The sequence below is a fragment of the Thamnophis sirtalis genome, unplaced genomic scaffold (genome assembly GCF_051295495.1).
Source record: "Thamnophis sirtalis isolate CommonGarterSnake01/CBP01778 unplaced genomic scaffold, rThaSir2_p1.2 scaffold_6, whole genome shotgun sequence".
Lineage (NCBI taxonomy): Eukaryota > Metazoa > Chordata > Lepidosauria > Squamata > Natricidae > Thamnophis > Thamnophis sirtalis.
The window spans coordinates 91,881,741-91,904,161 of record NW_028261386.1 but is presented as its reverse complement, the minus strand read 5'-3'; the positions used below and the strand labels follow the sequence as shown (position 1 = coordinate 91,904,161).

Below are 22,421 nucleotides of genomic sequence, written 5' to 3'. Positions count from 1 at the left end.
TACATAAATCAATTTTTCTATTTCCGATATAACTTTTAGTATTGCTTTTTTAGGAACCCAACCCATCTTGATTTCCTTTTCACTTCAGCTTATTCTGTTAAAGAATCCAATTTACAGTTGTTTATTAAAATACAATTGTTTCACGTCCAGGATATTTAACTTTACCATCTTCAGTCTTTTTAAAATCTAAAACTCTAGCATTATAAGATCACTATCACCAGTGCTTCGGCTACTTCTCCTTCCTCAACTAAATCTTGCCTGCTTTTCAAGGATAATTGATCTTTTGGTTCCTCTTTATTGAAGGAGAAAGTTATCAACAAGACAAATCCAGAATTTTAGGAGGATTGCACTTTGCAGAATTTGTCTTCCAACTAGTATCTGAGTAATTCATGTACCGTATGTATCATATTTTTAAATGAATATAAAACGCCAAGTAATATTGTTCAGTAGAGGAAAAGTTAATCTTTTTTTCCAATCCTAGGGTCCAAAGCTATTGAGGCTTCCTTATTGAGGTTTCCTGATTGCTTATTTGTACCCTATAACTATCATTAAGTGCTATGCCTTAAGATTCTGGATGAATATATCTTGTCTTTTTATGTATACTGAGAGCATATGCACCAAAGACAAATTTCTTGTGTATCCAATCACACTTGGCCAATAAAGAATTCTGTTCTGTTCTGTTCTGTTCTGTTCTGTTCTACTCTACTCTACTCTACTCTACTCTACTCTACTCTATTCTTACACTGGCTGTTTACATAACTAAAGAGCATATAGATTACCAACTCAACAAGTTTGGTTCTAAATCTCTAGTAAAAAGAGAGAGCTAAATACACCAAAATCAAGGCCAGAAAAAATATTTTCCATCTTTGTCTTAAAAATGTTATTCTTGAGCCATGTGAGTCCAATAAATTATTTAAAAAAAGGTTAACCTGGAGTAAAGAATTGCTTGAATATTGGGAAAGCCAAAGAAAATATGAAGAGTATTGGATGGCCTCCTGTAATAGTTCAATTTGGACATGGATTTATTAAAGAGATGAATGTCCAGAAACACCTCTAATATGTCTTTTTTTTTTAAAGGAAGTCTGTTTTATTAGATCTTTGTCCACTAAGGTGAATTCTTTGATGAAGAAAACAAAAATGTAGGAACAAGAAGCGCATCTTATTTTATGCAGATAAAAGGACAATAGATACTGTATTTCTTTTTGCATTTCAGGAACCAAAAATACTTGCTGATCATCATAGTTTAAATGATCCTTTCTCCACTGATCTACCACAGCATAATTTATACAATAATTAGCCATCATTTTCCGACATAGTTGTCTTCATATCTTACCTGGTGATGTCATGGATTAATCCTGGAGGAGGATTTTATAACTCAGCTAGTATCCTTCCAAATGTTATGATTTCCCAATTGAAAGATGTGGTTGGCGAAAAGTTAAAATGGCCAATGAGAAAAAAACTTTCATTCCTGCTAGACTTCAGTAGGACAGTTGATCTGCACTCGAAACTCAATCAATTCACATGATAGATGCATATAAAACATAGCCTACAATTGTGATGGCAAACCTATGGCATGTGTGCCAGAAGTGGCACACAGACCCATCTCTCTGGATGCGTGAGCTGTCGCCCATTGCTCTTCCAGGTTCTGGCATGCTGGCCAGCTGGTCTTGACGCATGCAGGAACATCAGAAACAAGAAGAACAGCCACCCAGTGCATATGTGCACACCAGGCAGCTACTCTTCCGATTTCCGGTGTGCATCTTCCAGTTTTTGTCAAGCATGAGCGCACGAAGACCAGCTACCTGGTGCATATCAGAAACTGGAAGATCATCTTCCTTGTACAGGCATGTGCACTGGGCAGCTGCTCTTCCGGTTTCCAGCGTGTGCATGCGCAGAAACCAGAAGACCAGGTGGCCACCCACATTTGCATGCTGGAAACCGGAAGAGCAGCTGCCCAGCGCGCGCATGTGCGCCGGGCAGCTGCTCTTCCAGTTTCTGGTGCACACGCACGAACATGCACATAGGCTCCAGTTTTGGCACTTGGTGCCGAAAAGGTTCACCTACACTGGCCTATAACTATGGAAAACTAGATACCAGTAATATAAAGATTCTCTCTCCTTGTCCCAGTCTCCAATTATTTGCTGTGCTTCAACTAATCTAAGCATTCATAACATAAAAAGAACATTCCAGCCATGCCAGTGGGGATAAAAATACAATTTGGAGTGAAATTGTTGATCAATAGCTCAAGAACAAGAGGATCAATCCACTGATGGATTCAGGCAGTGTTTCTTTTCAATGTTGGAGTGGAAGAATTATAATCAACATTTTATCAAGGAGTCTAAGAAAGCATGTTCTTCTGGAGCCCAGAAAAACAGAAGCTGAATCTGTAATCAGTTGATTTATACACGGTAGAGTTTCTTTCAAGTTGAGCATAACTCTTGGTGAATACATGGAAAGGTTTAAGTTGTCTTCTTTTTAACAATATGGAATGTTTTTATGGGATTTTGTTTTTAAATTTTCCAGCTGATTTGTAACTCCAGGATTTCTTGATGATATCGCATCAAAGTTTTATTCAGATCTTACTCTGGTTTTTGAGATCAGCCAAGGATAGTGAAGAACTGTGTGGATATATCTTACTTCAGTTATACATGACATTAAAAGAATTCAGATGTGCAATTCAAAGATTTTTTTACTTGTATAAATTTATACAGAAAAATGCACAAATATTGCTAAAATATGTGATGGGGTCATTTTCTTAAGATATTAGAATTATATGGATCATGACAATCAATTTCCATATTGAAAGTTGATTTCTGAACCCTAGACTCCCTAAATCCTCATTTTCATCTGGACATAAGAACTGCTTTCGAAGAACAAAAATGAAGACATTGAAATGAGAAAATCTAAAGCTTTGTATCAACATTGCATTTGATAAAAAATAGTATTACAAATTACTGTATCTGTTTTGCATCTGGCATTTAAGTATTACCATTGCACCAAAAAAATGCTTGTTCCCTATGGTAAGATGGGCGGCCAATAAATTTTATAAACAACAAACAAACAAATAATGTTTTCATGCATCAGGGGATTAGAAAATTGACATCATACTTAGTTTCAATTAATTAATCAATAGTGGAGTTCTTGGTGCTCTGTGAGCTTGGTTCTTTGCTTGAAGAAGTTTCATTACCCAACTGAGTAACATCATCTGCAAGCAAACAACCAAGATCAGAGAGCACCAGAAACTGTACAGTTGAACCCTGAGCTATATATGTATGTATGTACGTACGTACGTATGTATGTATATGTATATATGTATGTGTGTGTGTATACATACATACAAATTATGTACAAATTATCAAGCTGCTAAAACTAATAACGTGCAAAAATAAAGATACCCTAATTTAGTTTAAATAACATGCAGAAGTATCAGTCATCATACTAAAAAAAATCCTACTAGCCTAGATGTATGGATCACTTCAGATCCAGTTACTGTTTTGCCTGCAATTTAATTCATTTTTAAAGGGAATTATCTGCCCTGTGAAAGACAGTCTCCCTGGGGACAATTTTTTTTTAAAAAACCAATTGCATCAAATACCTAAGGGTTTCTTATGAACAAAGCCTCAAGAATGTAAGGTTAACTTTTTTATTTAGATACAAATCACAGGAACCCATCCCCTTCAGCTCCTATCATCAAACACTCCAGTCCTTGAGACAATTGTTACACTTTTGAAAGAAAGAAAAAAAAACCACAATGGAATTAGAAGCACCCAATAAACTAAATGGGCAATAACATATATTCTCAGATTGCCTAAAATTATTTTTAGTAGTATTGTGCTTTTGTAGCCTAAGAAGGTTTATCCAGTTTTCTCCATCTCTTTCCATGGCTGTTTTTGTTTTCAGATCTCCCCAAAGCAAACTATTGCAAACATTCCTAAGAACTCAATATTCCTTGCCAATTAGACATATGATTCCCTCTGCCATCAGGTTTGCCAAAATTCTCTGTATCCAAGTTGCATAAGCCAAAGTGTATAATAATTCTTCAAGCTACATTGTGATAGAAATACTGCATCGTTTTGCTTTTCTGCCATAAAATACACCAGATGACTAACAATATAAAATTCATAAAATAAAAACCCAGTGGAAAGAAAAGAGGCATGCATTTTAAAGGCAAATCTATTTGCTTTTACATAAACATCTGAGATCACAATCCAATTTAAACCTTTGAGAGGATTACTGTTGGAGGAGGTGAAGAAAAGGAACAAAAGAATCAGGGAATAAAGACAGAAAAAGTGAGAGACAGAATTGCTTTGAGGAGTGAGCAAACCTTAAGTGGCATTTAAGAATGACATGGATAATCCTGTTTTGAATAGTTGTTAACATATAGTGTGGTGGGGGGAGGTATCTGTTTAAGCAGTGATATTAAGCATTCTGAGAAATTCTGAGTCACAATTCCAGTGGAATGTAACTTTTGTCATTCGGATTCTCAAGTATCATTTTGAGGTTATAGGCCTGAGGAACTAAAAATTCCTCCCACCAGTTGGGCAACCCTTTGATTTCCAAGGTCAAATTTTGCCTATTTATACTTTTGCATAGATAGGTAACCTGCTTGTCCAGTGTAAAAAAGGAAATGGGCCATTGCCACCTAATCCTGTTGCAAAAGATTTAACAGGGCTACATTTCTGAAAGTGGTATGAAAGGTCAGATTCCCTGGTCATATTAAACTTGAATCATGCTGGCTTCATAGACGCATTGTGCACTTCCTTCTTAACAGAGTATTTTTATGACAGACATCTACGTCTAGCCCTTATGTGGTATTCTTGGGAAATCTCCCTTCTAAGTATGGAGCAGCCCCATCACTTCTTAGGTTCAAAACCTAAGGTCTGGTCAGCAAGTGAGGCCAACTGTTGAGGATGGGAATGGGAATGGAAAATAATTTCCAAAATCAGAACTTATCATGGTTTCTACAGTGCAAGCAACATGCGATGAGTTGATCACCAACTCATTGAATATGAAGACAGGTTAGACAAATAAATGAATACTAGATATTGGTTATACATTGCCACCCATCACTGGGGAAGAAGAAACCTAGGAAAGCAAGAAGAGTAGACTTCTAATAAGTTAAATCTCCATTCATCCCAATATGGCCCTTCTTCTGTTCTTTTTCAGGCAGGGTAACCCTGTCAATCGGTGGTTAAGATGTTAAGATAGAGTTGGAGGACTCCAGACTAAACTCTCTCCTCAGTCATGGCAGTTCTCTGGCTAACTTTGGATCAGTCACTCTCTTTCAGCATAGCATAAGTTGTGGTTGTGGCAAAGGAAAGGAATCAATCGTGCTGTGCTTAAAAAAAACCTTAAAACCAAAAATGCTAAGCCATCATTCATAGGTTTGCCTTTTAATTTTGCTTGGGGTGGGGAGTCTATACATTTTTGGACTATAGGAAGGAGATAGTGTTCTGAAACTTATGTTTTTGCTTTCTTATTAAAGGCAATAATTTTTCTCTACTTACCAGAGTCATCACTATTCCAGAAAGTTCTCTGATCAGGTTGAGTCAGCAAATCTTCTTTGCCATAGAGTTCTTTTATCTATAAACCAGAAAGAAGAAAATGGAACTTATTGTAGAGTATTGTGGCATGAAAACATTAGAACCCCTTTCTATGAAAAACAAGGAAGTCTTTTACAGAAAAAAAAAACCAGGAAGAAGTAAGACCTGCGTGAAATATAAACCTAATCAACCAGCATGGAAGAATTTTCCCCTACATTTCCTTCTTTGATTGATCTAATGTTTACAGTATTAGAAAAGAATATTATTTAAATCTTACCAGTCAGGCTGTTTGCACATGCCTAACTGGTATCCCTTTGGCAAATTAAAATTCTCTGTGTGGATTAAGAGAGAAATTAGATTATCTCCATCCTCTTTCCTTCCATACAGCGTGGACTGCTGGTTAAAATAAACACTGTAATAGTGTTAACAGAGATAGTGGAGATTTTTATTCAATTTCTTCTAGGATTCAGTCTGATCACCAGAGTTGGAAGGTTGAATCCTGGTATCCCAAAGGGGAAATCCACGTTATTAACTAATGATCATGTGGAAAACTCCAATTATAGATTATGTAGGAATTCCTCTAATACAGCATTTCCCAGCTTTCTAGATGGGGATGATGCACCTCCCAGAGGGCAGCAGATTTGAAAAGGCTATTTTAGTATATATGATGTTTATAAATGCTAATGTAACGTATGCATCCTGAACAATGTCACATCCTGCTAGTGGATGCTAGTGCTAACCACAATCTTATGAGTGAATCCATAATCAAGTTATGCCTGCCAGCAACTTTTCGGTTCAAAACATTCTTATGTGATGCTGCAGATAATTGACTAAGCTGAAAGAAGGAGGAAGGTTTTGTTCATTGCCACAACATACTTCCTGCATATACTGAGAATGGATTTTTGAATCTTGTGTATTTCAGTGAACTATATTCAGCATTCTTGTGTGAGTAAGGATAGGATTACCTTATGAATGGTGAGATGTATCCAGCATTTTATTTTGCTTTGATGATAGTGGTATTTTTAGACACAAAACTTAGTTCCTAGTAATTACTTGATTCATCCCCTCCCCTCCCCTCCCATCTTATCTTATCTCACTGAAGTTTATATGACCACCTACTTAAACAAATAACTCTTGACAACTAAAAAAAAGCAATACACATGAAAAACAACACAGTAAAATAAATATATTTCCCTTAACACCTGGGGAAAGCCAGGTATGCATGGCCTTCCAGAGAGCTAAGTGTGTTTGGGCCATCTGGATCTTAGGAGAAAGTTTGTCTTATAGCTTAGGCACAGAGAAGGCTCATCTCCTGGGTCCCACCAAATGACATTGTTTTATAGAAGAGACTTGGAGCTCACATGCTCAGAAACCACTGAAGACAGATGGTTCCACAAGTACACCATGCAGGACTCTAAAGATGATAGCCAGCCTTTTAAATTACATGTGGAAACATATTGGGAGCCAGTGCAGATCATGCAACTCTAACATCATATGGGCACCCAACAGTTACATATGCAGCTGTAATCTGGACCTGCTAAAGCCCTCCAATGTTTTTCAAGGTTGCATCATGTAGAACTTATTGAAATACAGTAATCCATTCAGGAAGTGACTAATGCATTAGGGATTGTAAATAGGGCCTCTCAATCCAGAAACCATATCCAATCCAGGAGCCCAGATCATATATCAACTGTTTAGTGGAGCAGAAATGTATTTAATGATGGATGGGATATCTTCAATTTCAGGAAGTCCCAAATCCCACAATGATTCAATCTTGCTAGAATTGAGATATTGTTCATTCTTCATTATCCAGATCTTCACCAGTCCCAAGTACTGAGAAAGAACCTTGATGGCTTACTTATGCAGCCCAGGCCAAAGATGATACCTCATCCTGTGCCAGTTAATGATCTCACCCAACAGCTTCATGTAGATGTTAGATAGGAGTGGGGAGAATGTTGAGCTCTGGGATATTGTACACTTCAGGGCTCTAGGGCTAGATGTCTCTCACTTCTTCCAGGGACCTTTGAAAAGGTTAACCTATCTACCCAAATAGATTTGAAACTGGAGAAAAATTATCCAGGATTGTTGGATCCAAAAATGGCTTCTTGAAGAGCAGTTGGACTACCACCTCCTTCAAAACAGAGGAAATGTATCTTTTCTCTTCAGCTTTGTCATTTAAAACACATTTGGTCCAGCAAATAGAATTCCTGTATGTGTTTTTTGATGCCTCCCTAAGATATGTTCTATTTTTTCTTATGTGGACTTAAAAAATAGAGATAGAGATACAAGGTTTAGATTAGATTAAATTAGTCTGGATAACCAGATGATTGAGGGTTTTCTCCTATGTGATTGTCTGGTACACTTAAGCTTTGACAGATTATAGCTAAAGCTGGTCAGATACTTTAAAGTGCTAGCAAGACTGGTTGATCAGAATTCCAAAACTCTGCGCAGTCTATTATGTTATGATACATTGCAAACATAACCTCCAATTTTCTAAGTTCATTCTCCTTTGACCAACAGAAATACAATAGAAATATAAAGCTGGACATGATCTACCCACATGATTCTTATTTATGGAATAAGACTCCAGTGGAATGCATTCTTTAGTGGAATTTTTTAATGAATTCATTACTATGATTGGTACATTATAATACTGTACAAGAAAGTACAGAATAGTAGAGTCTTTTAACTTATAAGTGGCTTTTGTTTTGGAAATTTCCTTAAAGCAATTTCCAAAAAGTTGCCAAGTGTTTTATTTCACAAAACCAGATAACAATAGTCATAAAAACAGCTAATCACAAGCTTCACAATTAAAGACTACATCAGCAAACCCCATAAAGGATTACTGTATGTAAAATCCTCCCTCCTCATACCCAAAGAAAAACCTATTAAGAAAAGGAATAGATGTATCTTTTCGATGGAAAGTCAGAATGAAAATGTAATTTAAAAAAAACAGAGCATCATAGCAGCAGCCCAGTCATGCAAAAGCCAGCTGCTTTGAACAAAAAGCAGTTGGAATAATACAGCTATTGTCAAGCAATGGAATGCCATTGGAAGCCTTGGGCCTGGCCCTTAACTGACTCTTGATTATGATCACCAAGAATGGTTTCCTGACAAAAAAAAAGAAAAACAGAAAATGCAATTGCTTCATACTTATTGTTTGTCAGAATTTCTGTTTATGGGCATTCTACTTTAGTCAAAGGAATATGTAAAATCTGATGCTTTCCATTCTCTCTGCATAAGCATGTTGATCAAAGCAACTTAAAAGAGGAACTGCAAATTATGCCCAAGAACTTTGGACCTCTATGCTTCAGTTTGCAGCTGGTACCATACTGGTTGGACAATTACAAAGACAGTGGGGAACTGTCAGGGGTGGGTTCCTGCCAGTTCTAACCTCTTCTATAGAAGAGGTTCCATAAATCTACAGTGCCATTTAGAACTGATTCCAGCTCCCTCCCCCCGCCCGTCCGCACATCATCAAGATGAAGAGCGAGAGAAGGAATTCTGGGAGTTGAAGTCCACAAGTCTTAAAGCTGTCAAGTTTGAACACCCCTGAGGTTTTTTTTTTCTAGGGGTGCAAGGGTCTTGTAACTTGACAGCTTTAAGACTTGCATGCTTCAAATGCCAGAGTTTCTGAGCCAATATTTTGGTTGCTAAGCAAGAGCGTTGTTAATTGAGTTTCACCACATTTTACAAGTTGGCCATGCCCACCCAGTCATATGGCTGACAAGCCACTCCCACCCAGTCACATGGCCGACAAGCCACTCCCACCCAGTCACATGGCCAGCAAGCCACTCCCACAAAGCAGGCCACACCTACAGAAGAGGTTCTAAAAAAAATTGAAACCACCACTGGGAACTGGTCAGAGGTTTTTAAAAATGCCTTATACTAGACCTAGCAGATAGCAGAAATATTAATTTGAGATACGGCAAGTAAGTTTAACAGATTTAACAGAGTTGGAAGGGACCTTATAGGTCATCTAGTTCAACCCTCACCCCCCACCCCCACTCAAGCAGGAGACCCTACACCACTTCTGACAAAAGGCACTCCAATATCTTCTTGAAAGTCTCAAGTGATGAAGCCCCTACAACTTCCGAAGGCAAGCTGTTCCATTGGTTGATTGTTCTTACTTCTCATGCTATACTTCTCATCCCAAATTAGACTAATATTTTTCATTGCATATATACCAAGATCTATTTCAGCTACACAGGTAACGTGCATGATGGTAATAGTGCTTTTCCAGGTCATGAAGAATAATAACAATTGAAGAATAACAAGACTAATAATATATACCCTGAATGCTGTTCTCATTGGGGGCAAGCAATGTTATATCAAGTGCAGAAAAGGAATAAGGGACAACAGTATCTTTATCTTCTAGGTCTCCATTCAGATGCAATGGACAACATTTAATTTAAGATTTCTCCCCTCCCCCAAACCACAAAATCCATTGTCCAGTCTGGATAATCAATGTAACTGATAGCATTTTTAATTTTTATTGATTTATGCATTTATTTATGCATTTACTTTATTTAACTTATATTCCACCCATCTCACTATACAAAGCTACCCTGGGTGGCTTCCAACAACTATTATGCATTTAGGTAATAATGCTAATTATATTTTACATTTGCACCAACTTACATAGCTTGCACAAATGACATAAAAATTACATTATTATAGAAACAAAATCAAATGACATAAATCTGTGTGTAGGAAAATTTGCATTTAATGGACACCCATTCCCAGAAGTAATCTGTTATGTCGAAGTTTTACTGTAGACAGTAAAAGAAATGAAGGAGATGAAATTTAAAAAATGAAATTTCTACACTTTAAAGAAATATTAACTATTTTGGCTAACAAAGAGGTGTCATCATCTCTATATTCAAACTGTTACTGTTTTGATCCAATTTTAATTCCAGCTACTGCCTTTTCCAATATCTTCATTTATATATTTTAATCATTTTTACATACAGGAAATCAATATTCACCCATTGTAAATCAATCTTTGTTTTTAATTTAGCAACTTATTTCTTATGTCATATCCCCCTTGATGCTATTTTTCATCCAGACACAAAGTATTTTCACCTCCATAAAGTTGCTTAATTACCAGTTGAACTTGCAACAAAAAAGTTCATCATCCTTCTGAGAATTTAAACAATGCACTATGGAATTTTGAACAATATTCTTTCAACAATTCATGCATCTTTCATTCAAAATCAATCATTGCTTGCTTTCTCTTTTCATCTATAATTATCCTTTTCTCTTTTTTTACAGCATTGTTTCTTCTATCACAGGAAAAAAATGACACTAATTTATTTGGTTTTGCTTACAAAAGTTGAAATGAAGTACGGGCAATATTTTGAATTCACTTGTTTTCTATAAACACTGCACACCAATTCTGGCCAACTCTTGGTTAAAACTGTTTTCCATTTCAATCTTGCTATAGTCCTGGAATTTGCCTCAATGATCTTGGGAATCACACTCCTTAAGAGTAGAGCAATGGACATTTAAGCAAACAGACCACTCACTTTTTTTTTCATGATACCATTCAAAGTATTCATTTGGAAAGTCTGAATTACAATTTAGGATTTTGCTTGTCCATCTCTGCTTTGTTCTGGATGGCCAATCTTTGAAAATATTGCTTTCATAGTTCAGTGAGGCCTAGGACAACTAGCTGTGGCCAACTCACTGTGGGATAATTCCATGGGAGATAACAACTCAATAAATGTTATCTGCCACTATTTCTTTGACATTATTTTCATTTTTGTTCATTTCTTCAGAATAACTTTAGCTTTTATACGATTGGCCAAGGCGAGTTGTCCAGCAATGAGCTGGCCACAGTGAATGGTCATGCGTCCATGGCGAGATGCTAGCAATAGTTGGCTGTGGTGAATTGTCCCATTCTGGCTCAGTGACAGTTTTGTTACAGAATTCTGCAGAATCTGATCCTTTCTTTGTGCTGTATATTTAACATACAACTGCAAAGAGTAATAATCTAAACATTTCATTTTAAAATATTAGCAAATGTGCCTAGTTTTTATCTCTCTCTCTTTTATTACAATCCCAGTAAACAAATGCCTGAAAAAAAGTAATGGACTGGATGGGGATTTATAAATTGAAGTTCAATCCAAATCAAATGGAAGTAGAGTTAGCCATACATTCCATTTGGAAAAGTCTTTTGTAACTGTAATTGGAAATGTGTTTCTTGATACATTTGAAACAGTAAGTGTGCATTATAGACTAAAAATAGGGTAATAAATACATTCTTAAAAAGCCCGAAAATGTCCTTACTATCATACAGATATATAAAGTTATATCTGCAATATTTCTAGACATCTTTTGGGATAGTGGTATGTTTGGTCGGGCTATCTAAAGTCAGCCTCATTACCAGCAATCAATGACCTGTTTATGCTTACATTTGCTTATCCAGATTAGTGTTCCATACTTTTCCACTTGGAAAGAAGTAATAACCACATTTATACCAGTAAAATTTGATGCAGGATGATTCTGTGCAATTTATCCAGTTCAAAACTGGCTTATAAATGGTTGGACTGAAGTCGCTGTTCATTTATATAATAAACAACTGACCTACCATGTCTCCAGTTTGAGTCATGCAACAGATTTATAACTCCCCTTAGTGTATCATTTGTTCTGCTATTTACTACTTGCAGAGAAGAGGAGGAGCAGCTGTGTACTGTAAGGTTTTATGTTGTTAATCAGACTCTCACATAATTTTATCCTACCAGTTTGCAGGCTGCTCCCCCTTTGCCATTCCCTGTGGGATAACTCTTTTGTGCTCTACAGTTCGGACAGATAAATATTATCCTCAATAACGTGTCAGTCCACTATAAAGCCATGAAGGCATATACTTATAATTTAAAATTAAACCTCAGAATGCACACCTTGCTCCCCCAGCTGATTCTTCTGCTCTCAATTGTTCCAACTATGCAAATAAAAAAAATAAAAGGTCATTTCCCCCCTTTTCAATTTGGGTCATTCCCCCCCCCTTTTTTTTTTCTCTCTTTAAATTCAACAGTTATTTAAATGGTGTTACATCCAGGATTGCTTGCTACAATGACTTGTATAGTACAATGACTCAATAATAATCAAAAACTGATGTTGAATCCTGGAGCTAGAGAGTCTCACAGCCTGGTATCAAGGACTCCTCCTTATTTGGGTCTAGTATCAAGGTTTTAATTCAGACACTATTGTTTTCATATAAATTATGAATGGCAAAAAGACATGCTTTCTCTGTTTTTACAAAATCCCCCCAAACGATAAGCCCATCTTTACATGCCTCTGTAGAGTCCATTTCCTTCTGGAGGGTCTAGCAAGCATGGGCATGAGACAGTTTCAGTTGTGGGTTTAATCTGAATATTTTAAGGATTCATTTTAAAAGTATTTTAATTTTATCTGCAATAGTAATGTTTAAAATAAGGGGGGGCATTTCTTAACTACAGGTAGGACTCACTGAACCATAGTAATAGTGACTGTAATTTCCACTGCTTAGCAATGTGATTGCAAAGTGCAATAACCAGGGGTGGGCTGGTCCAGGTTCACCCAGGTTCGGGAGATCCTCTAGCGAACATTCTGCATGGTTTGTGAAGCCCCAAATCCCACTCCTGGTTGGTCCCGCCCATCCCTCCCCTCCCCACCCAGGAGTCTCTATGTGGTTCGTTTTGGATGCCGGGTAAATGCAGAGCCCGCATGGACGCTCGGGAAAGGCACAAAATGGGCCTCCCGGAGGCTCTGGAAGACCAGAAATGGGTCCATTTACAATCTCTGGGAAGCTTCTGTGATTAGTGCAGCTATGGGATGCAAACACAAAATGTATGAAGATTTTCGCCAACAAGTAAGCAAAATCTCTTGATCTTTCTAGCAATTATTCTGTCTTTCAGGCTGTTTTCAGCCTATTTTGCAATGTGGTTGGATCAGAGACTAAGATGAATGCAAGCCGAGAGGACAGAACAGTGAATTCTGCTTTTAAGACTTAACTTGAGAGCAGAAATCATCCATTAGGGAAGGCTGTCGTAGAGGAAGCAATACTAGATTACATTCTACGTCCAAACAAAACACTATATACATATATTTCTCCCCCATTATACCTCCCCAGAGGCAAAGACTTGATTGCTCTTGATTCTGTTGAAATCACATTAGCACAATGTTTATATCAACTGTCAGCCTAGTTGTTGAAAAGGGACCATTTAGGAAATAACTTGAAACTGTGACTGCAAAAACTGTGTTTTCCATTTCAGAGTGTTGACTTGCCAAGTTAAACGATGACTTAGAGGCTTTTGCCAAGTCAGATAAACATAACACTTTGGACGTCAGCTGCTATTGGACTTAACAGAGAAGAACACTGAAAATGGCAAATTCTAATTTTTTCTCCAATAGCATGTTAACTTTTCAGATGAAATAGTTAAACTCTGCAGCTGAGCAAATGAGCTAAAATGTAACCTATTTTCTAGGGCGGACAGGAAAAGGAAGAAAGAAAATCAGGAATTTGTAAACTTAAAAGACCTGCCAGACTTTTTAGTGGTTGGAGGGTATCTGTATCTTAAGTCACAATGTCAGTTTCACAAATTTGCCAAGGCAAATTATTCTCCTGCTTTTGTCAAGAAAAACTCAGGTGCCAAGTTTCATAGATTTATTTATTTACTTATTTTTCCCTGTCTATCCAGCTACTCTTTTAGGACAAGAAGACAGTGGAACCTGTGTCAATTCTGAATCCCATTTGTTCATCCCCCTGGAATATCCTCAGATCAGAAATTCCAAAAATGTGGAGCATCAAATGGTGATGGCATAATTTGCCATCATTTTTTGGAGAGGGGGGGGGACCTTTGAAATAATATTTTTAAAACACCCTAACCTAACAACAGCCTACAAAAGCGACTTCTGCCAACTAATATGATGTTATGTCATTTTTTAAAAAACTGCAGCTTTTTTTAAAAAAAAAGTGTTCCCTCAACTTTTCCATAGCGTCCAGTAATGAAAACTCAAAGTAGTGCACAGAAGAGCCATGTCCTTATTTTTATTTCCCACAACACCAGCTGGATTAGGTAGATTGGACTGTGAGATACAGATTAACCTAGTTAATCTGGGTCTATGTTTGTAATGGCATGTGGGAATGACCTTGGGAGACGGGAGGAAGAGCTCAATCTAGACAATGGTCCAATAAAATTTGAGTCCAAAAGAGCGGGATGTGGAAAGAGTCTCAGAAGGAATCCTTGGTTTATTTAGTGACCATTCAAAGTTGCAACAACACTAAAAAAAGTGACTTAGGACTGTTTTTTCACACTTATAACTGTTGCAGCATCCCCACAGTAATATGATCAAAATTCAGACGCTTGGCAACTGACATGTACTTAGAATGGTTGCAGTGTCCTGAGTCATGTGATCCCCTTTGCAACCTTCTGTCAATCCAAGTCAGATAAGGAAGCCAGATTCCCTTAATAACCATGTTCCCAACTTAACAAATGATTCACTTCCCAACTGTAGCAAGAGAGGTCATAAAACAGGGCAAAATTCACTTAACAATTGTCACATTTAGCAAAATAAATTTTAGGTTCAACAGTTGCTGCAAGTTGAGGACTACCTGGAATGAAAGTGAGGAGTGAGAGGAGTACCTTCAAACTTTCAAGATTCTGTTAATAAAGGTAGAGTGTGCTGGGGTTCCCTGTCGTCCTTCTTGTCTAGGTGTCCTCTCAAAGCTAACATCAGTCTTGCTAGTCTGTGGCTCTTCCTCCAGTCTCCTAAGGTTTTTCCCATACATCATTACAGTGTTGGAATGAGCTCTTTTGAAATTTTCCCCACGCTGCCAGCAAGGAGAAAAGAGACACTATTTTTTTTAAAAAAAAACAATCTATAGCCTTTTTAAGTACTTTCTTTTCTAATGCATTTTTACAATGGAACTACCCAAATTGTTGCCACCACCTGGAAAAAGAGCTCTGGCTGTCAGAAGCAGTGGTGGGGAAGCAGGGTAGGAAGGACAGATACTAGGTAGGACAAGGAAACAGGGAGGTCTAAGGCTTCATGCTTGCTAGATGTCAACTCTGAAGCGGACCTGGCTGAGGCCATCTTTGAGCGTCAGGGTTGCCACACAATAGGGGAAAGGACAGGGAGGAGGGAAATAGCTAGATGCAGGTTGGTAGCCAAAACAAAAAGTTTTCCTGTGGGAATCAAGGACATTCCAACATGGGCTGGATAGAGGAGGAGTGAAGTAACCAAGCAACTGGCCAGCATCTCGATAGCACAACATGACTAGTGACTTGGGGAAAGGGGGAAGTTTTATTTTTTAATTAGCTGAAAAGCATGGGAACTTTCAGAGTCAGCTTTCACCACTTGTGCCAATATGATGCATCCAATAAATTATCCTTTGAAGAATCTACCTGCCTCAGAGTTTTGCTTCTATGGGTGCATTACTTGGAACGTTGACACTAGAGAGGAGATAACCCAAGCAGTAGAGATTACTGACAGGAACAGAAACCTTGTGTGACACCTGTCAGGATATAGTCCTCAACTTATGACCACAATTGAGCCGATAATTTATGTTGTTAAGTGATTAATTTGTTAAGTGAGCTTTGCCCCATTTTATGACTTTTCTGGCCACATTGTTTAAGTGAATCACTGCAGTTCTTAATTTAGTAACTTGGTTGTTAAGCGAATCTGGCTTCCCCATTGATCACATGACCCCAGGGTGCTGTAATCATCATAAATATGAGTTGGTTGTCAAACATCTGAATGCAAATCACGTGACCATGGAAATGCTACAATACTCCTAAATGTGAAAAATGGTCATAGGTCACTTTTTTCAGTGCCTTTCAGTAACTTTGAATGGTCACTAAATGAACTGTTGTCAGTCAAGGACTACCTGTACTTATACTTGAGCTAAGAAAGAAAGAAAAAAGTTTCATCCCAGGCTTAGTTTTCTTTGGCGGCCAAAGTAGAACTTAGTTCTGGAGGCACAGATGCCGTACCTAAGTGGGAAGGGCAGATTGGTAGCATCCAATTGGGAACTATGCAGGTGTCCCACTTGCTTCAGAATATTCACAAGGAGTTGGATAGGTTGTCCTTGATTTACAATCACAATTGGAGCTGGAATTTTGGTCCTAAATCAAGGCAGTTGATAAACTAGTCATTATGTGACCTGATTCGATTTTGCCATTGTTTTTACAACAGTTGGAAAGTGAGACATCACAGCCATGAAGCAAATCTTGTGGTCATTAAATGAATCCAGTATATCCAATGGCTGTTTTCTACACAGAAAATGTAAAAAAACTCAAAACACACTAGTTGTGATTTGCGATTAAAGGATGCTACAATCACTTGTCAATGTGAACTGGTTGCCAAGCGACTACATGTGGTAATGTGACTGGAGGGGTGGTGGTCATATCATATTTTATGATAGTCAGAAGTGCTTTTAGGGACTATATGTCAAGCATTTTTTCTGTAACTTCTGATAAAAAATGAAGATGACACAGATTAAATTTGCAGCCCTCTGCATACCATGTATATGCTCTACCCCAGATAGTTTTTTGGATTTTCTGCTTGTTTAGTGGACAGTGACGTGCAGTCAGGGGAGGCAGGGCCTCACCACTGTCATGATGAAAAGAAAAACAAAATTAAAAGGAAAAAGGCAGAGGTAGTTGCTGCCACAGTAGTAGAGTCACAGTGGATGACTCTGGCTAGTGCTTAACTGCAGGGGGAAGCGAGAGAATCACGGGCCTCCTTTACTCTAGCTTTATGATTACTTGAGCAGAGTTAAGCAAGGGTTAAAAGGCGAAAAATTCCTTATGCAAATGAGGCACATGATTCTCTTGCCTCCTCCTGCAGAGGGCACTTTTTTAGAGGCTTTTTTAAAACAGTTAAGCAGAGTCATTCACGTGGTGACTCTAGCAGCAACTATCCTAGCCTGGCTAGACCAGCTCTTGCCTTTTTCTTTTTGCATTTTCATCGTGGCGGACAAGAGGAGAGTTGAAATCCTCTCATTGACACAGTTGGAAAAGGTATGTGGGTCGGAGGGAGGGGGCAGAGGGGAGGAATTCAAAATTATTTGTAAATAATTGTAATTTGTTTTATTATAAGTAATTTGTGTGTGTGTGTGTGTGTGTGTGTGTGTGTGTGTTTTACCCGCTCTGCTGGCACACGGGCTGGCACTTTTTTATTTTTTATACTAATAGTGGATATCTCTATCTCTATCTCTCTATCTATCATCTATCTATCTATCTATCTATCTATCTATCTATCTATCTATCTATCTATCTATCTATCTATCTATCTATCTATCTATCTATCTATCTATCTCTTAACAGATTAACAGAGTTGGAAGGGACCTTGTAGGTCATCTAATCCAACTCCCCACCCAAGATGATTCTAAGTAAAGGATTAGTTTAGATTACTTGGAACCTACTTTCTTGTAACTGTGTACATGAATCAGGTATTAAAAACATTTTTTTGCAGCAGTTAATAAAATAACTTGTGAATCTATGGAGAAAATATTTGGAGCTGATTATTGGTTTAAAAAAAAAAACCTCTGAAACAATAAAATCAGGAGTTTGTCTTTTTCTCTCTTTTTGATATATAACCATATCACACTGGTATAATTTTGCTAATCACACTCCTAGGGTAAACAAACAAACAAACAAACACCAACAAGACAGTTAATTTTGACTGAGAAAATCTTGAAGGGTTTAGGAATTCCCATGCTAATCTAATAGTTGCATAACCTGTTGTTAGAGAAGGAAAACATCACCCATATTAAGTTAAATGAAAACTGGTCTTCAAACTTGTTTTGTTAGATCTTTCAAAGCTAGGTTACTCACAGTAGGCTCTATTAGATAATAATGCATAATTTCCTTTGTTTTGAAATATGCCAAAACAAAGTGCAGAATTAAGTATAACCTTCGTTGATGAAGTTTACAAAGTCAAATGGATAAAGGAAATCATTTAATATTTCTTAGCTTGGTCAAAAACTCTTGATAGAATATGAATCAGTATTTCCCTACTCACTTACAACTCACTTCCCAGCTCACAACTGGCTGGTTTGCCTTCCAAAATTTTGTGCAACATGTCTGTCAGTCTGTCTGTCCATCTATTTCTCCAAATCAACCTCATGCTCCCATGTCAGAATGTTAAGACTAAACTAATAAAAATTAAGATGATATAGCAGATGTCTAGAAGACTAAGATGGCTTAGGAATTGATAGGACCTATGCAACACCAACCCAACATTTTCTCTTATGTCTTCAATTCAAATGTACATCCTGTTTTAGAACACATCCTAAGAGTAAATGATATAAATTTAGTGTACCAACCTTACTAAGATTCAGTTGTAGCCGTGAAGATTCAGATATTTGACCAAAAAAAGAGCATTCCTACTACACCTTGGTTAATGATCAGAGACCCCTGAAACGTGCATAGGCCCAAGGCTATCTACGGGAGGTCACAAGCCTTTGTGGCTTATATTCAAATAATCCCAAGGACTACCTTTTCCAATCAACCTGCTGGACCTGTGTATCCTGGGAGAAGTTTCCAGTGATCGCTCACTTCCCCAAAGTTGGCTCGTAAGTACTGCTTTTCACAAACAATGTATGTGTTATGGAATATCCTCTCTTTGGAAATCATGTTGCTATTTACTCTTATGGTCCATCACACAGATAGCCAGATGTTCAGACTTGATGTGGCACTTTTATCCACCTATCAAGTCATTTCCAAAGACCTGGGATAGGCACTTGTTGATGTTTGATAGTGTTATGGGTATTGTTACAGGATGTAAGCTGTTCCAAGTAAAGCTGCTTTCTGCAATTGACTGATTGACTGACTGATGATCAATCGAACCTGTGCTCCATTGCCTCCCAGGCAGGGAGTTAACCTTTTTGAGCTACAGAGAACGACTCCTTTATCAGCCAGCCAGGGTGGGAGGTATATACTTAAAGTCACAAGGTTAACTCCCTGCCTGGGAGGCAATGGAGCACAGGTTCGATTCCCAAAAACTTGGGTATGGCTAGCTGATGAGAGCTAAATAGCTTGAAATAGATCTATACTAGTCTCCCTTTATTTATTTATCAGCATAAATATAACAAATGTAACAAAAAAGGCAACAGTAAAAAATATTGGGTTTCTGTCTGGATGGTCTCTTGTGACGAGCCTAATGACAGAGAGTGGAAGTGTGACCTTCCTCCCATACTTGGGCATACCAGGGGTTGTGACTTTAAGTATATACCTCCCACCCTGGCTGTCTGATAAAGGAGTCGTTCTCTGTAGCTCAAAAAGGTTAACTCCCTGCCTGGGAGGCAATGGAGCACAGGTTCGATTCCCAAAAACTTGGGTATGGCTAGCTGATGAGAGCTAAATAGCTTGAAATAGATCTATACTAGTCTCCCTTTATTTATTTATCAGCATAAATATAACAAATGTAACAAAAAAGGCAACAGTAAAAAATATTGGGTTTCTGTCTGGATGGTCTCTTGTGACGAGCCTAATGACAGAGAGTGGAAGTGTGACCTTCCTCCCATACTTGGGCATACCAGGGGTTGTGACTTTAAGTATATACCTCCCACCCTGGCTGGCTGATAAAGGAGTTGTTCTCTGTAGCTCAAAAAGGTTAACTCCCTGCCTGGGAGGCAATGGAGCACAGGTTCGATTCCCAAAAACTTGGGTATGGCTAGCTGATGAGAGCTAAATAGCTTGAAATAGATCTATACTAGTCTCCCTTTATTTATTTATCAGCATAAATATAACAAATGTAACAAAAAAGGCAACAGTAAAAAATATTGGGTTTCTGTCTGGATGGTCTCTTGTGACGAGCCTAATGACAGAGAGTGGAAGTGTGACCTTCCTCCCATACTTGGGCATACCAGGGGTTGTGACTTTAAGTATATACCTCCCACCCTGGCTGGCTGATAAAGGAGTCGTTCTCTGTAGCTCAAAAAGGTTAACTCCCTGCCTGGGAGGCAATGGAGCACAGGTTCGATTCCCAAAAACTTGGGTATGGCTAGCTGATGAGAGCTAAATAGCTTGAAATAGATCTATACTAGTCTCCCTTTATTTATTTATCAGCATAAATATAACAAATGTAACAAAAAAGGCAACAGTAAAAAATATTGGGTTTCTGTCTGGATGGTCTCTTGTGACGAGCCTAATGACAGAGAGTGGAAGTGTGACCTTCCTCCCATACTTGGGCATACCAGGGGTTGTGACTTTAAGTATATACCTCCCACCCTGGCTGGCTGATAAAGGAGTCGTTCTCTGTAGCTCAAAAAGGTTAACTCCCTGCCTGGGAGGCAATGGAGCACAGGTTCGATTCCCAAAAACTTGGGTATGGCTAGCTGATGAGAGCTAAATAGCTTGAAATAGATCTATACTAGTCTCCCTTTATTTATTTATCAGCATAAATATAACAAATGTAACAAAAAAGGCAACAGTAAAAAATATTGGGTTTCTGTCTGGATGGTCTCTTGTGACGAGCCTAATGACAGAGAGTGGAAGTGTGACCTTCCTCCCATACTTGGGCATACCAGGGGTTGTGACTTTAAGTATATACCTCCCACCCTGGCTGGCTGATAAAGGAGTTGTTCTCTGTAGCTCAAAAAGGTTAACTCCCTGCCTGGGAGGCAATGGAGCACAGGTTCGATTCCCAAAAACTTGGGTATGGCTAGCTGATGAGAGCTAAATAGCTTGAAATAGATCTATACTAGTCTCCCTTTATTTATTTATCAGCATAAATATAACAAATGTAACAAAAAAGGCAACAGTAAAAAATATTGGGTTTCTGTCTGGATGGTCTCTTGTGACGAGCCTAATGACAGAGAGTGGAAGTGTGACCTTCCTCCCATACTTGGGCATACCAGGGGTTGTGACTTTAAGTATATACCTCCCACCCTGGCTGGCTGATAAAGGAGTCATTCTCTGTAGCTCAAAAAGGTTAACTCCCTGCCTGGGAGGCAATGGAGCACAGGTTCGATTCCCAAAAACTTGGGTATGGCTAGCTGATGAGAGCTAAATAGCTTGAAATAGATCTATACTAGTCTCCCTTTATTTATTTATCAGCATAAATATAACAAATGTAACAAAAAAGGCAACAGTAAAAAATATTGGGTTTCTGTCTGGATGGTCTCTTGTGACGAGCCTAATGACAGAGAGTGGAAGTGTGACCTTCCTCCCATACTTGGGCATACCAGGGGTTGTGACTTTAAGTATATACCTCCCACCCTGGCTGGCTGATAAAGGAGTCGTTCTCTGTAGCTCAAAAAGGTTAACTCCCTGCCTGGGAGGCAATGGAGCACAGGTTCGATTCCCAAAAACTTGGGTATGGCTAGCTGATGAGAGCTAAATAGCTTGAAATAGATCTATACTAGTCTCCCTTTATTTATTTATCAGCATAAATATAACAAATGTAACAAAAAAGGCAACAGTAAAAAATATTGGGTTTCTGTCTGGATGGTCTCTCTATATATATGTTGACACTATATTTAGATTCACAACCCCTGGTAAGCCCCAATTATGGGAGGAAGCTAACTGCTTCCATCATCTGTCAATCGGCTCGTCACAAGAGTCCATCACGACAGAAACCCAATATTTTTACTGTTGCCTTTGTTATATTTGTGTTTTTTATTTGTGCTGATAAATAAATAAAGGGAGACTAGTATAGATCTATTTCAAGCTATTTAGCTCTCATCAGCTAGCCATACCCTTACTGGGATTCGAACCTGTGCTGTATTGCATCTTAGGCAAACGTCTTAGCCATTAAGCCACAGGTCTCCTCCTTATCAGCTGAAGCCAGGGAAGAAGGTATATATTTAGAGTCACAACCCCTGGTAAGCCCCAGTTATGAGAGGAAGCTAACTGCTTCCATCATCTGTCAATCGGCTCGTCACAAGAG

General features: G+C 38.2%; 1 protein-coding gene across 1 annotated transcript in view; it reads right to left on the bottom strand.

Annotated features, from left to right (window-relative positions):
* Window positions 1–22,421, bottom strand: part of SGK1 (serum/glucocorticoid regulated kinase 1) — an 84,512-nt gene that overhangs the window by 22,195 nt on the left and 39,896 nt on the right. Inside the window, exon 3 of the mRNA XM_014074772.2 lies at window positions 5,508–5,583. Within this exon, the coding sequence (XP_013930247.2) occupies window positions 5,508–5,583 (76 nt within the window). The remainder of the gene's footprint in view (window positions 1–5,507; window positions 5,584–22,421) is intronic.